This window comes from Hakea prostrata, chromosome 1 (assembly GCF_041222555.1).
Source record: "Hakea prostrata isolate BN-2017 chromosome 1, UWA_Hpros_2, whole genome shotgun sequence".
Lineage (NCBI taxonomy): Eukaryota > Viridiplantae > Streptophyta > Magnoliopsida > Proteales > Proteaceae > Hakea > Hakea prostrata.
Window position 1 is genome coordinate 54,505,572 of NC_142600.1, and position 12,613 is coordinate 54,518,184.

Below are 12,613 nucleotides of genomic sequence, written 5' to 3' on the forward strand. Positions count from 1 at the left end.
AATTCCACGAGCAATCCTCAGATGAGGAGAAATCTAAGTCCTGCAGCAGTTCCACTCAAGATGATGATCCTCGGCTCCTTATAGAAATTCAGGAGATGTTTCGTAAGGATAAGGAAAATAGAGAGATTCAGGTCCCGACTGTGACACCCAGCCCAAATCTAGCCCGGAAACCCGATCTGTTGTGCGTGAAGTCGGGTTTTGTTTAATGTTGACTTTGAAGTTTGACCGTGATTTCAGTTTTACTATCTTTGAAAATCTTAGGAAGATGTCTTTGTGGGCCATCTCAGTAGAAGATATGGTGTTTGACCCAAAACCCATGGATATTGATGATGGTGTTTCCTTATGGAAACCTTACTTGATTTGGTGTTGAACTATTTATTTGTGAAGAAGAACTTGGTTGATGGACCTAAAGCTTAGTTGGACCTGGTTTGAAGACTTCCCTCCATACTAGGTAAGTAGTACGATGTATTGAAAGAAGCCCATCCAAAAATATTGAAGTTAGGCCCATTAAATCCCTATTTTTGAACAAGCCTTCGCGGGGCAGTGGCATTTTGGTAAATATCTGTTTTGAAGGTTTTCAAAAGCTTTATTTCTTTTAATTTCGTGGTAAACTATTCCCACCATGTTTCTAAACCTCTTGATAGCATGGGATCGACCTTTGAACTTCCTCTTGGGCAACCAATCAACCAACCAGGTGGCCGGCAGGAGGTCCGGTGCGGCCCTAGTAACTCTTGAACTCTTTGTGCTATTTAAAAGGGGGAACTCCATGTGTTTCACTCTCAATCTGTTTCTAAGCCTTGGGAGAACGTGGGAAGATCCCTAGAACCTCTCCTTCGAAGCCAAGAAAGATCCTCAAGCATCTCTTCAGATTTCTTCAGCGGTTTCTCTTCTAAAAGGTTGGTATTCAATTCGTTTCTTCTTTAATTCATTCTTTCTTCTCTACTTCTGATTTTCTGATCATGAGAAGGGTATTACACTACTGTAATGACCTCTTCTTTAATTCTTTTGCCCTAGAGTGAATCCCCCAATTCACTCTATGATCTTGAAGCCATATGGCGATGATCCTTGAATTTGATTCCACCAAAGCTCTTGATGATACTTTCCCTGAATTTCCTACCTATCTTTATTATTGTGGGGAAGGTCCATATCATTCACCATGACCTTCCCTTGTGTCCTCATGATTGAGGAGTTGATCCTTGTTTTTCCTTGGAACAATTGGCAACCCTTTTATTTTCTATTAATTCATTGGACCCTCCCCAAAACCTTTCTTGATTGTAAATTCTTTGTTTCTCTTTCCCATGGGTGAATCTTGATCCTTTGTTTCTCTTTCCCTTGGGTGATATTTCTGTTAACCTAAACTTGATCATCTATGTTTTCTTGTTTTATTGGCTATCAATTTATTTCCCTTCATCCGGTGCTCTCAACCTTTTCATTGGGAGCCAAAAAAAGGGTGAAATCCTAACCTCTTGGATCAAACCAAGAACCCTTAGTTTGATCTTGTTAACAGCCAATCAATGTGTTTTCTTTACTAAAATTGTAACCTATCATTCTCTAATTGTTTATCCTTGATCACACTATATTTTCTTCATGATCCATGTTTAACCTAATTAGGATTTCTAATTATTCTTTCTTCGTTCTTGTTCTTGTTTGAGATCAGGAAAAAGATGATGCATCCTTGCAACCATCTATTCCATGATCTCATTCTATTCTTTGAGATCTATGATCATCATCATGATCTTAACCCTAGTCAAATAAATTCTTTGAAACCCTAATCCTTTTATGATCTTTCTGAAAACCTCTTGTAACCTTCCATGTGCGGGAAACCTCATGGGTAATGTTTCTGTTAACATAAACTAGATTTCCTATGATTTCTTGTTATTTTCTTGATAACAATCATTCCCTCTCTTTCCGTGATCATAACCTTTTCATGAGCCATATGTTATGATGAAACCCTAACCTCTTTGTTACAAACCTATTATGATTGATTTTTCGGACTATGATCTCCCCCATGTCTTCATTTGGGTTTGGTTGTACTTGGTCTTCAACCCCATGAGCAAAGCACCCTTGTATGACAAATTTCATGGGGGCGGTTACTAGTGGCGGTCGCTTAACCTAAGCGACCGGCCCAAGCGACCGCCCGGTCTGTTTCGGGATTTTGCCCTATTTTGCCCCAGAGACTTCTATAAAAGGCAAACTCCGTCTCTTTAACGATTACTTTATTCGTTATTTCTTATTTGGGAGTTAAGACGGCTGCGGGGAAGATCCGAAAGAGTCTCTGGAGTACTGACAGTGGTTTGGAGGATCAGTTCTCTTCTTCTCTGGCTTTCTGGTGTGAGGTATTGAACTAACCCTTCGTTCTCTACTCTTTTATCTCCGTTAGTTTGGTTTTACCCTTTTTCCTCGTCACTGTGATTACCCCTTGGTTATTCTTTACCCTTTTTTTTTATCTGCGTGAGATGGAATAACCATAAACAGAACCCTGCTTCCGTGAGATGGAAAATTCAATAAAGGAGAGGGTTAGGGATAATCCACTGATGATAGGGGATTGTTTTCTCTTACCCTTTTGTCTTTGGGAGTGTTTAATTCGAGACTTAGGATGAGATTACTCGAAAACCGGATTGAAATCGAGTAATCAGAAGCCTGAGTTTCGGATTGAAGCTCACTGTTTTTGGGGCGGTCACTAGTGGCGGTCACTTAACCTAAGCGACCGCACAAGCGACCGGTGGTAAACAAGTGACCAAATAGATTTCGGTTTTGATTCAATTTGGTTTATGTGACTTATACATTCTTGTAACCCTATGCCTAGGTGTTCTCTGTTTCAAATAAAAGTCTTATAATAGTTTTTGGATTGCAAGTTAGAGGACTTCTACTAAATTACAGGTAAGGACATGCATTCTTATTTATATGCAATTACATATACATGATGATTCTGTTGTTCTATTTACTATTCTTTGATCATGTAACTTGCTGTAATTGTATAAAGTATGTGAATCTTATTGTACACTTGCTGTTTGTGGTATTCCTTGATGTACTTCATCTTTCATGATATTGCACAACTGTTCATGGTATGATAAAGAGTGTTGTAGTGTGATTATGATGGAAGGGGTATTCCATTGGGATATCTTGGCTTGGGATATCAGAAGGCTGTGGAATGGGACACATGCCTGCTGATGTCTCCAGCACTATCATGATTACTTGATGACATACTTAGGGAGTCTAGAATTGCATGGCTAGGTACCCCACATGCTATTACCCTTTCGGCAGGGGAATTGAAGCCGGGTGACCCGTGACAATGGTGACGTGACTATGTTTCATCCAACAGCGGTAACCAGTCCGTGCGGAGACTCAGTGGTCCACTATTGGTCATGTAATGGTAGGGTTGCATATGTTAGGGTTGGGCTCATGGACGTCCAGGGAGCGGACCGGGTGTCGCGAGGAGTCATGAGAGCATCCGCCCCAATAATATGTGGATGACCATAGGGTTAAGGAGTGGAGTCCAACAGAGGTATCCAGTCCGTGAGGATTCACACTCCTAGGTTGCGAAGGATACTGAACCGAGTTGGTTGGTGCCATAGGGGAAGTATCTGGACTTCATATAGTATGTTACCATTATGACCTTGCATTGGATTAGAAACCCCGACATGCGCCAGTACTCATTGCCAATGGTCGTGGTGAGAGAGTGTTGACTTAACCCCCAGCCACGGTTTTGAGAGCCAGGTGTGGACTTACCCCTTTGCCCAGGATCCCTACAGAGGTAACCAGTCCTTGCCGGATCAGAGTGATGAGACTTACCCAAAGGAGGGCTGGTGTATATCTTAAAGCATGTCAGCCATTAGAGACTTGCATAGTTAGATCTTAGTAGCATTCATATTTCTGCATATCATCCATATCATTTCATATGTGCATTCGTGGATTGTATTGACATATATATGAGAATTGCTTGTTCCTTACTGAGTTCGTTGGAACTCATTCCTTTCATTGTATGTATTATATAAACTGTACAGATGGTTGCACAACGTCAGAAGTTGGAGATGATTCGTATGAAAGAGCCTTCTCGTTTGAAGCTGATGTGAGACAGACAGTGGTACATGGACTTGCAGAGCATGAAGCCTCATGAAGATGAAGATTATTTAGTTATTCTCTTTGCTTCCGCTGAACTCGATATTACATTTGATTCTTGATTCCTTCTTTGATTATTTCTTGGATATTTATCGGAGTATTTGGACTCCTGTAACCTGTTTATTAACTATTGCACTATTCTTGCTCTTGATTATCTGTATTTGTATTTATTATTATTGATAGACTAAAACCATGGATCTTGTGACGGTTCACATCCGCGGGTTGTCGGGCGGTTAACCGGGCCTGGCGGGCGGGGTGTGACACCGACTGTTCCACCTGTTCAAGATGAAGCAGAAGCCGAGGTAGAGGCCGAAGTAGCGGCTATTCCCAGTGTTGAGTCTCGGGAAGGTCCTACTCATAGTTCAAATTCAAATCCTGCCCCTGCTTCTGATTCCGCTACTCCTTCTGGCCCGAGTGCCTTGAGACCTGAGTCTACTGCCACATCCCGGGATCCTCCCGCTTCATATTCCCAAGCTTTTCTTCGGACAGATGTCCCGTCTACATCCCGGGTATCCAGATCAAAAGCCCCGCCTCGTCCACCTTTTCAACGCCCTAGTGGTTTTCGGGGGGCCATTCCCCGTAAGCCCGATAGCAAAAAGCTTGACCTTGCTGCTTTAAAGTTGCTCCAGTCAAAGCCCTTAAGTCCCTGGCATATTGATTTTGTCCATAATTCCTCGGGACCAGAATTTTATCTCTGCTCCCTTTTTCCCGAGGATTTGGATAGATTTATGTTTAGTTTTGGTATACTTGAGGGGTACTAGGTTATTATCCCGATTGATAGCCAAAGAGTGAACAGTCCTCCAGAGGGATTTTATCCCTTGTACTATGACGCCTTCATCGGGGGGCTGCGTCTCCCACTACATTATATTTTCGTTGATTTTTTGGATCACTACGGGCTCAGCCCGTCCAACTTGAGCCCGAATAGCTGGCGTATCATGATCGGGTTTGTCATCTTCTGTCATAACGTGGGAGTTTTCCCGACCTTTGCCATGTTCCATCATTTCTATTCTTTGCATCTGCATACCCAGCGTGGCTGGTTTTTTCTTTCAAAGAGGATTTCCTCTTCTTTCCAAGGAAGCTTTATCCTGAAAGACTCTCTCTCGTCCAATACTAAAAAGTGGAGGGAATTCTTCCTTTTCTTTAAACCTCCTGCCCCGAACCTTTCATAACTCAATTTCAAGAAGTGTCTAAAGAAGACATTGAGTTGTTGAATACTCCAGTCGATCTGGATCCCGACGAAGAAAGATGGGTCGGGATCATTAATCAGGTGGATGACGACGAGTTCGCGGTCCATGGTTATTCCGTGGAATATGAACCTGTACTTCAGAGATGGGGATTTTCCCCGGGTAAGCTTTTATTTTTATTACTTTTCCCAGGTTCATGCTGTGTTGACCTGATTATATCTTCTTTGTTTTGCAGTGAGTCATAACATTTCTGAGGATGACTTGTTGGCAATGGCCCTCGGGAAGATGGACGAGGCAAAAAGAAGAAAGCCTGTACCCACCAACAAACTGTCCTCCTCGGAAGTGTTGAAAACAAAAACTCCAGCACAAGTTTCCGCGCCTGCAAAGATAGCTCCCGCTTCGGGCCAACCATCTTCAGAGCCAATAACAATCGAGACTGAGAAGAGTCCAAAGAAGAAAGCTCCTTCTTCGGGAGCTGAGAAACGAAAGGCGGACGGCCTTCCTCGCCTTCCTAAGAGGGTTCGTATTAACGAACCTACCCGGGAGGTTGTGCCCTCCTCTTCAGCTGGCGATCCCGGCCTTAACACCGTTTTTGGTGATTATTGATACACCGAGCAGTGGTTGAATGAGGCCACTAATGATGCTGACCGGATGTATCTGCGGAATCTCCCGAATAGGGAGTTTTTCAATGAAGGATTCAGGTACTTCCTTTTCTTAATTCATCTTTTCCTCCCGACTTTTTGTTTATGTCTTAATTGGGGATCATTTCCTTTTTAGATATGTTGCTGGAGCAGTCCACATATTTTCCAAGTCTCTTCGTAGGGCTCGGGATCAAGTTAAGTAGTTAGCGCTGGCTGAACAGCTCCATGGGGAGTCAAACGTTCGGGCCCATACTGCCATAACCGAGAAGGAGGAAGCAGAGAAAAAGTTGAAAGAGGCTGAAGAGAAGGCAGCCAAGTTTAAGAAAGAGAGGGACGTCTTTTCCAAAAGCAAGGGTAAATATAAAGGAAAAGTTAGTGACCTCGAGGAAAGGCTCGGGAAGATCACCGAGGAATTGAGAGTCTGAGGCTCTCTTGGCGGCTGAGAAGAAAGAGAAAGTCTAACTGAGGGACGAGTTAACAGATCTAAAGTCTTCGGGGAAGTAGATCTTCAGGGGAGATGTCCTCGAGGAATACTTTGAGACCGAGGAGTTTGGAAAACTTTCACTGGCTATTGCCACTCCCGCTTTTAAGAGGGGATTACGTGTAGCCTTTAAGAAAGTATTGCAGCAGACTGAGCTTCCCCGTCCCAACGATCTAAAGCTTCTTCTGGATCCCCAGATTTATGATGAACTTAAGCTGCTCCGCCCGGATGATCTTCCCGAACTAGAATTCTTTCCCTTTCCTGTCACCACCGATTACATTGACCCTAGTCCCGAGCTCCTCCCCGAGGAAGAGGTGGAAGAGGACAAAGAAGATGAGGAAGCAGGTGTCCAGGAAAAGGATGAAGAGTTCGAGGGTGACGATCTGGAGAAAAGTCTTGAGGAAGGTAGAACTTCCCTGACTGATACTGCTGCAGATGTGCAAGAGTCCCTCGAAGGTGGAGTTGAGACAATAGTGAAGAGAATCTTCCCGGGAGCCCTTCTATAAAAATCGACTGAGAATCCTCCAGCTTGAATTCCTTTTTTGATCTATGTAACTCCTTCAATGTAATCCCGTTTTTAAATGAATTCAAAGACTTTGCTATTTTAATTTGTCATTTGTTGCCAATTCTAATGATTTGAATAAACATACGGGAAGGAAACAGACGGGAGTGACCCGAATGAGTTGTATCTTTTAAGAAAAGATGCAAGCCTTTCAAAAAGGCGCTAGGAAACAAACGGGAGAGACCCGAATGAGTCGTATCTTTTAAGAAAAGATGTAACTCCTTTAAAAAGACGTTAGGAATCAAACGGGAGAGACCCGAATGAGTCGTATCTTTTAAGAAAAGATGCAAGTCCTTTAAAAGGCAAATGTAAACGGGATAGACCCGAATTTATTGTATCTTTTCTCAAAAAGATGTAAGGCCTTGTAAGAGGCGTAAGTATAAATGGGACAGACCCGATACTTATAAGGGCTATTGGTAAAACTTTCTTAAATTGGTGGAATTCCAAGAACGATCGATCGGTTTTCCACTTTCCACGTCCTTCAGTCGGTATGGTCCCGGCCTTGTTTCCTTTTCTACCAGGTAAGGTCCTTCCCATGTTGGAGTTAACTTTCCTTGGTTTCTCAGATCTGAAGCCCCCGTCTGTCTCAAAACCAGGTCTCCTGATCGGTACCTTCGGCCTTTGACCCGAGAGTTGTAGTGTTGTGCTGCTCTTTTTTGATACAACATATTCTTTTGTTGTGCTCTTGTTCGGACTTCTTGCAAAAGATCTAAGTTTTCCCTTAGGCCTTGGTCATTCTAGCTTTCATAAAAAATGTCATATCGCAACGATCCAGCCAACACTTCTACGGGAGCTAAGGCTTCAGTTCCATAAGCTAAACAAAAAGGAGTTTCCCCAGTTGGGGTTCGCTCCGTAGTTCTGTATGACCAGAGGACACTCGGGAGTTCCTCGACCCACATTGCCCGATTATCCTCCAATCTTTTCTTGATCCCATCAAGAAGTGTCCTATTGGTGACTTCTACTTGCCCATTGCTCTGGGGGTAGGCAACTGAGGCGAATCGATGTTCTATATGATATCGCATGCAGAAGGACTTGAATCCTGCGCCTTCAAATTTTTTTCCATTGTCTGTCACCAGGATTCGAGGTATCCCGAATCTATATATTATCTTTTCTTCAAAAAACTTTTCCATCTGTTTTTCTGTGATGGAGGATAATGGTTCAGCTTCGACCCATTTTGTGAAGTAATCTATTGCAACCACCATATACTCCCAATTCTTGGGAGCCTTCGGTAGTTTCTTGACAAGGTCCATTCCCCACATCGCAAATGGTGTCGGGTTTGAGACAGACATCATGGGAACTGCTGGTAACTTTGGGACATTAGTATGTTTCTGGCATCGTTCACATTTGCGGACATACTCGATTGCGTCCTTTTGTACTGTAGGCCAGAAGATGCCCGATCGTAATACCTTTTTGTGCCAACGCCTTTCCACCCATATGTGTGCCATAGATGCCCTCGTGGATCGCAGCTAAGGCGTAGCTTGCCCGGGATGGCTCGACACATCTCAAGAGAGGATCTGTGAACAACCTTCTATACAGCTGGTCCCCGATAATAGTGAACCGAGCCACCTGATTCCGGACTCTTTTTGCTTCCTTCGGATCAGTCGGGAGAACATCATCCCGAATATACGTAATCAAAGGTGTTGTCCAGTCTGGTTCCTTATTGATTTCAAAGGTTTCTACCTCCTGGATGCTCGGGCTGCTTAGTTCTTCAATATAAACTGCCGAGTCTAAGTTCTTGTAGTTGGCCAATGACAATCGGGAGAGTTCGTCTGCCTTTTCATTCTCTTTTCTAGGTATTTGTCGGTAGGTTTCCAATAAAATAAAGCCTGGAATTGACCCACCTTGACTAAATACTTAGCCATTCTTTCATCCTTTGCTTCATATTCTCCCTTGATTTGGTTGACAACCAGTTGGGAATCACTTCTTACTTCTAATTCCCGAACTCTGAGGGCTCGGGCCACTCGTAAACCCGCTATGACAGCTTCGTATTCCGCTTCATTGTTTGAAGCTTGGAAACTGAACCTTATAGCATAGCTAATGGTGAAGTTTTCGGGGCTACTGAGGGTCAGGCATGCTCCCGATCCTGAAACACTGCTCTAACCATCAACGTGTAGAATCCACAAGTCGGATACTCCAGTTGATGCTGTTTGATCTTTCCTCCGCGGTAGAGTGCTCTCGACAACAAAGTCTGCTAGTACCTGAGCTTTTATGGCCGTCCTTGGTTTGAACTCGATCTGATATTCACTTAGCTCCACCGACCACCCGACCATCCTTCCTGCCACATCAGGCCTTTGAAGTATTTTCTTTAGTGGAAAATTAGTCGGGACTACTATCGGGTGTGCTTGAAAGTAGGGCCTCAGTTTTCGTGATGCCACTAGAAGCACCAATGCCTGCTTAACCATGTCCGGGTACCGTGTCTCAGCATCTATGAGCACGTGACTCACATAATAGACCGGGTTCTGAATCGTGTCTCCTCTGATCAGCACTCCACTGACCGCCGTTGGTGAAATTGCAAGGTAAACTGCAAGAGTTTCCCCGGTTATGGGCCGTGCCAAGACAGGCGTTGTCCCGAGATACGTTTTGAGTTGATCAAATGCCTGTTGGCATTCTTGCGTCCAAGTGATTGTTCCCGAGCTTGATGTAGTTTTCAAAGCTTTGAAGAAAGTATTGCACTTTTCTCCTGCTCGGGATATGAATCGATTTAAAGCGGCTACCCTCCCGGTCAAACACTGGGTTTCTTTTATCATAATGGGTGGTGCCATCTCGATTAGTGCTTTGATCTTTTCTGGGTTAGCCTCAATTCCTCTTCGAGAAACCATGAACCCGAGGAACTTTCCCTAGGAAACTCCAAAAGCACATTTTTCAGGGTTCAGGCGCATTTGGTACGTTCTAAGCACATCAAACGTTTCTTCCAAGTCGGCCAAATGCCTTGCCCGAACCAAACTCTTCACGAGCATGTCGTCAACGTAAACCTCCATGTTCCTCCCGATTTGCCGTTGGAAAATTTTATTGACAGCTCTCTGATAAGTTGCCCCTGCATTTTTCAATCCGAAAGGCATCACTCGATAATAATAACTTTCCCGATCGGTCATGAATGAAGTGTGTTTTTCATCCTCTCGACTCATCAAGATCTGGTTATATCCCGAGTACGCATCCATGAAACTAAGGACTTCATGCCCGGCAGTTGCATCGATTAGGAGGTCTATCCTCGGGAGAGGATAGCAGTCTTTTGGGCAAGCTTTGTTTAAATCTGTGTAGTCGGTACACATTCGCCATTGCCCGTTTGCCTTTTTGACCATAACTACATTGGCCAGCCAAGTTGGGCATTCAATTGGTTTTATAAAACCCGATTTCTCCAATTTCTCCACCTCGATCCCGATTGCTTTGTGCTTTTCTATGGAAAAATTCCTTCGCCTTTGAATGATCGGGATAGCACCCTTCTATATCCGGAGTTTGTGCTCTACTACCCGCCTGTCTATCCCGGGCATGTCATTTGCCGACCATGCAAAGATATCTGCATTATCACATAAGAACTAAGTAAGCTCTTTCTTGAAGCTTTCCGGTTGCTCCGAGCCAATAAACGTTCCTCGATCGGAATAGATTGACTCAGTTGTATCCTTTCCAACTTTTCCACGGGCTCTCGCCCGCTGCATGCTTTCCTCGTCCCGATTGTCCCGAACCTCGACATTCATAGCAGTTCCCGAATTTTCCGGCTTACGTTTTTAATTTAAGTAATTTGTGTAGCATTGGCGGGAAGCTGATTGGTTTGAACAGCATTCCCCTACTCCAGCCTCGATCGGGAACTTTAACTTCATGTGCCTAGGAGATACGACTGCCTCAAGTGCATTTAGTGTCGGACGTCCCAGGATCACATTGTATGCCGACAACTCCTTCACGACCATGAAATTTACTCGTACCAGGGTATCTCGGGGTGACTTCCCAATCTTAAGATCCAAATGGATCGTTCCTTCGCCATTGTAGAGGGTCTGTGAAACCATACAATGGAGTTGATGAAGGGGTTAGCAAATCATCGGCCAATTTTAATCTCTTGAAAGCTTCATATGAGATTAGGTCAACGGATGACCCCGTGTCAACCAACACCGGTGAACTTCCCGGTTGGCTATTTTAACTCTGATTATTATAGCATCATCATGAGGTGCTATAACTCCTTCCAAATTTGCATCTGTGAAGATTATGGGTTCCGGACAGGCGGAATTTTGCCTCTTTTTAGGCAAGTGTACTGCCCCCACGAACCGGGCCTTTTGCTTCGCTTTCCTGATCGATTCCACCGTTGGACCTCCCATGATCACGTATACGGGCGTTTCTTCCTAATCCTCCTTTTCTTTCCCCTTGTCCACTTTTTGATGGCTTCTTTTGGACTAGGGGATCGGCGTCTCTTTTTAGATTCTGGTGAGTACGCTCGGGACTTTCCCGATTCTTTTACATCTTGTCCGACTTACCTTGTTGGATCGGTTTTTCTATCTCAAACTTCAGGCTTCGACACCCATCTGTATGGTGGCCGTAATCTTTGTGGAATCGATAGTACTTTGTCATATCCCGATCCTCCGGTGGTGCGCGTAGCTTTCTGGGCCACTTTAATGAGCTTTTATCCCGAATGTTCATCAAGATCTCTGATGGCTTTGTGTTAAGAGGAGTATAACTCACTCTCTCTTGGTCGCGCTTCCATTTACTTTTTGATCTCTGATTTCTTTCATTCGGGGAAGCCTTATCTACATCCCGATCAGACCTTCTTTCCCGATCGGCCTTTACTCGAGCGTTTATCACTTCATAAACACTGGCTTGCTTTTGGCATTTGCGTAACAGCATCTCATACGTTTTGGGTTTATCTATTAGCAAGACTTCCAGAAGTCTTTGGTGTGTAATGCCGCTCCATAGGGCACTGTATGCAACTTGATCGTCAAGCTCCTCGATCTCGATGGCAACTTCATCAAATCGCTTCAAATAATCCCGAATGGATTCATTTCTTCCTTGTTGTATTCCAAAGAGACTATCAGAAGTCTTCTTGCTCCCGATTGCACTTCGGAATCGGGCTATAAATTTCTGTGCCAACTCCCTGAAATTGTTGATGGATCCCGATTGAAGGCTGCTGAACCACTTAATGGCCGGTCCTTTGAGTGATGCCGGGAACGTTCTGCAGAGTAGTTCGTCCTCCCGACCAAGTACAGTCATTACTGACTTAAAAGTAGCTTATATGCTCTTTAGGGCTTGCTTTCCCCTCGAACGGGGTGAATGTTGGCATGATGAAGTTCCTAGGAAGTGGCATGTTCATGATCTCATCTAAGAAAGGTTCCCGATCAACCACATCCAGATCATCATCATGATCCCGATCCTCCAACTTGCGCTCGACCTCAGCTACCCGGCTTCGAAGCCGGCTCTGTCGTACTCCATCTTCATCTGACTCGGCACGCTCTTTGCCACGATGATGGGTAGGTGCCTCTTTTACTCGAGGATGTGCCCGAGACGATGATACTCTCGAGCGAGACGGTTGAGGTTGACTTTCTCCCTGGTCCTCCTTATCCTCGATCTCCTCCCGTCGACTCCTTTGAGGCAAAGACCCCGTCTTAGGTGGCATCAAAAGACGGTCTAAGGCACTGATTCTTGTCCC

The 12,613-nt window shown here is 44.3% G+C and overlaps 1 protein-coding gene across 1 annotated transcript; it reads right to left on the reverse strand.

Annotated features, from left to right (window-relative positions):
• Positions 1 to 9,824: 9,824 nt before the first annotated feature.
• LOC149029147 (uncharacterized) lies at positions 9,825 to 12,177 on the reverse strand. The gene is made up of 2 exons (XM_089142296.1): positions 11,448 to 12,177; positions 9,825 to 10,021 (listed from the first exon to the last, which is right to left on the reverse strand). Exons 1-2 carry the CDS (start codon positions 12,175 to 12,177, stop codon positions 9,825 to 9,827), a joined length of 927 nt encoding a protein of 308 aa, XP_088998422.1.
• Between the last annotated feature and the right edge of the window lie 436 nt (positions 12,178 to 12,613).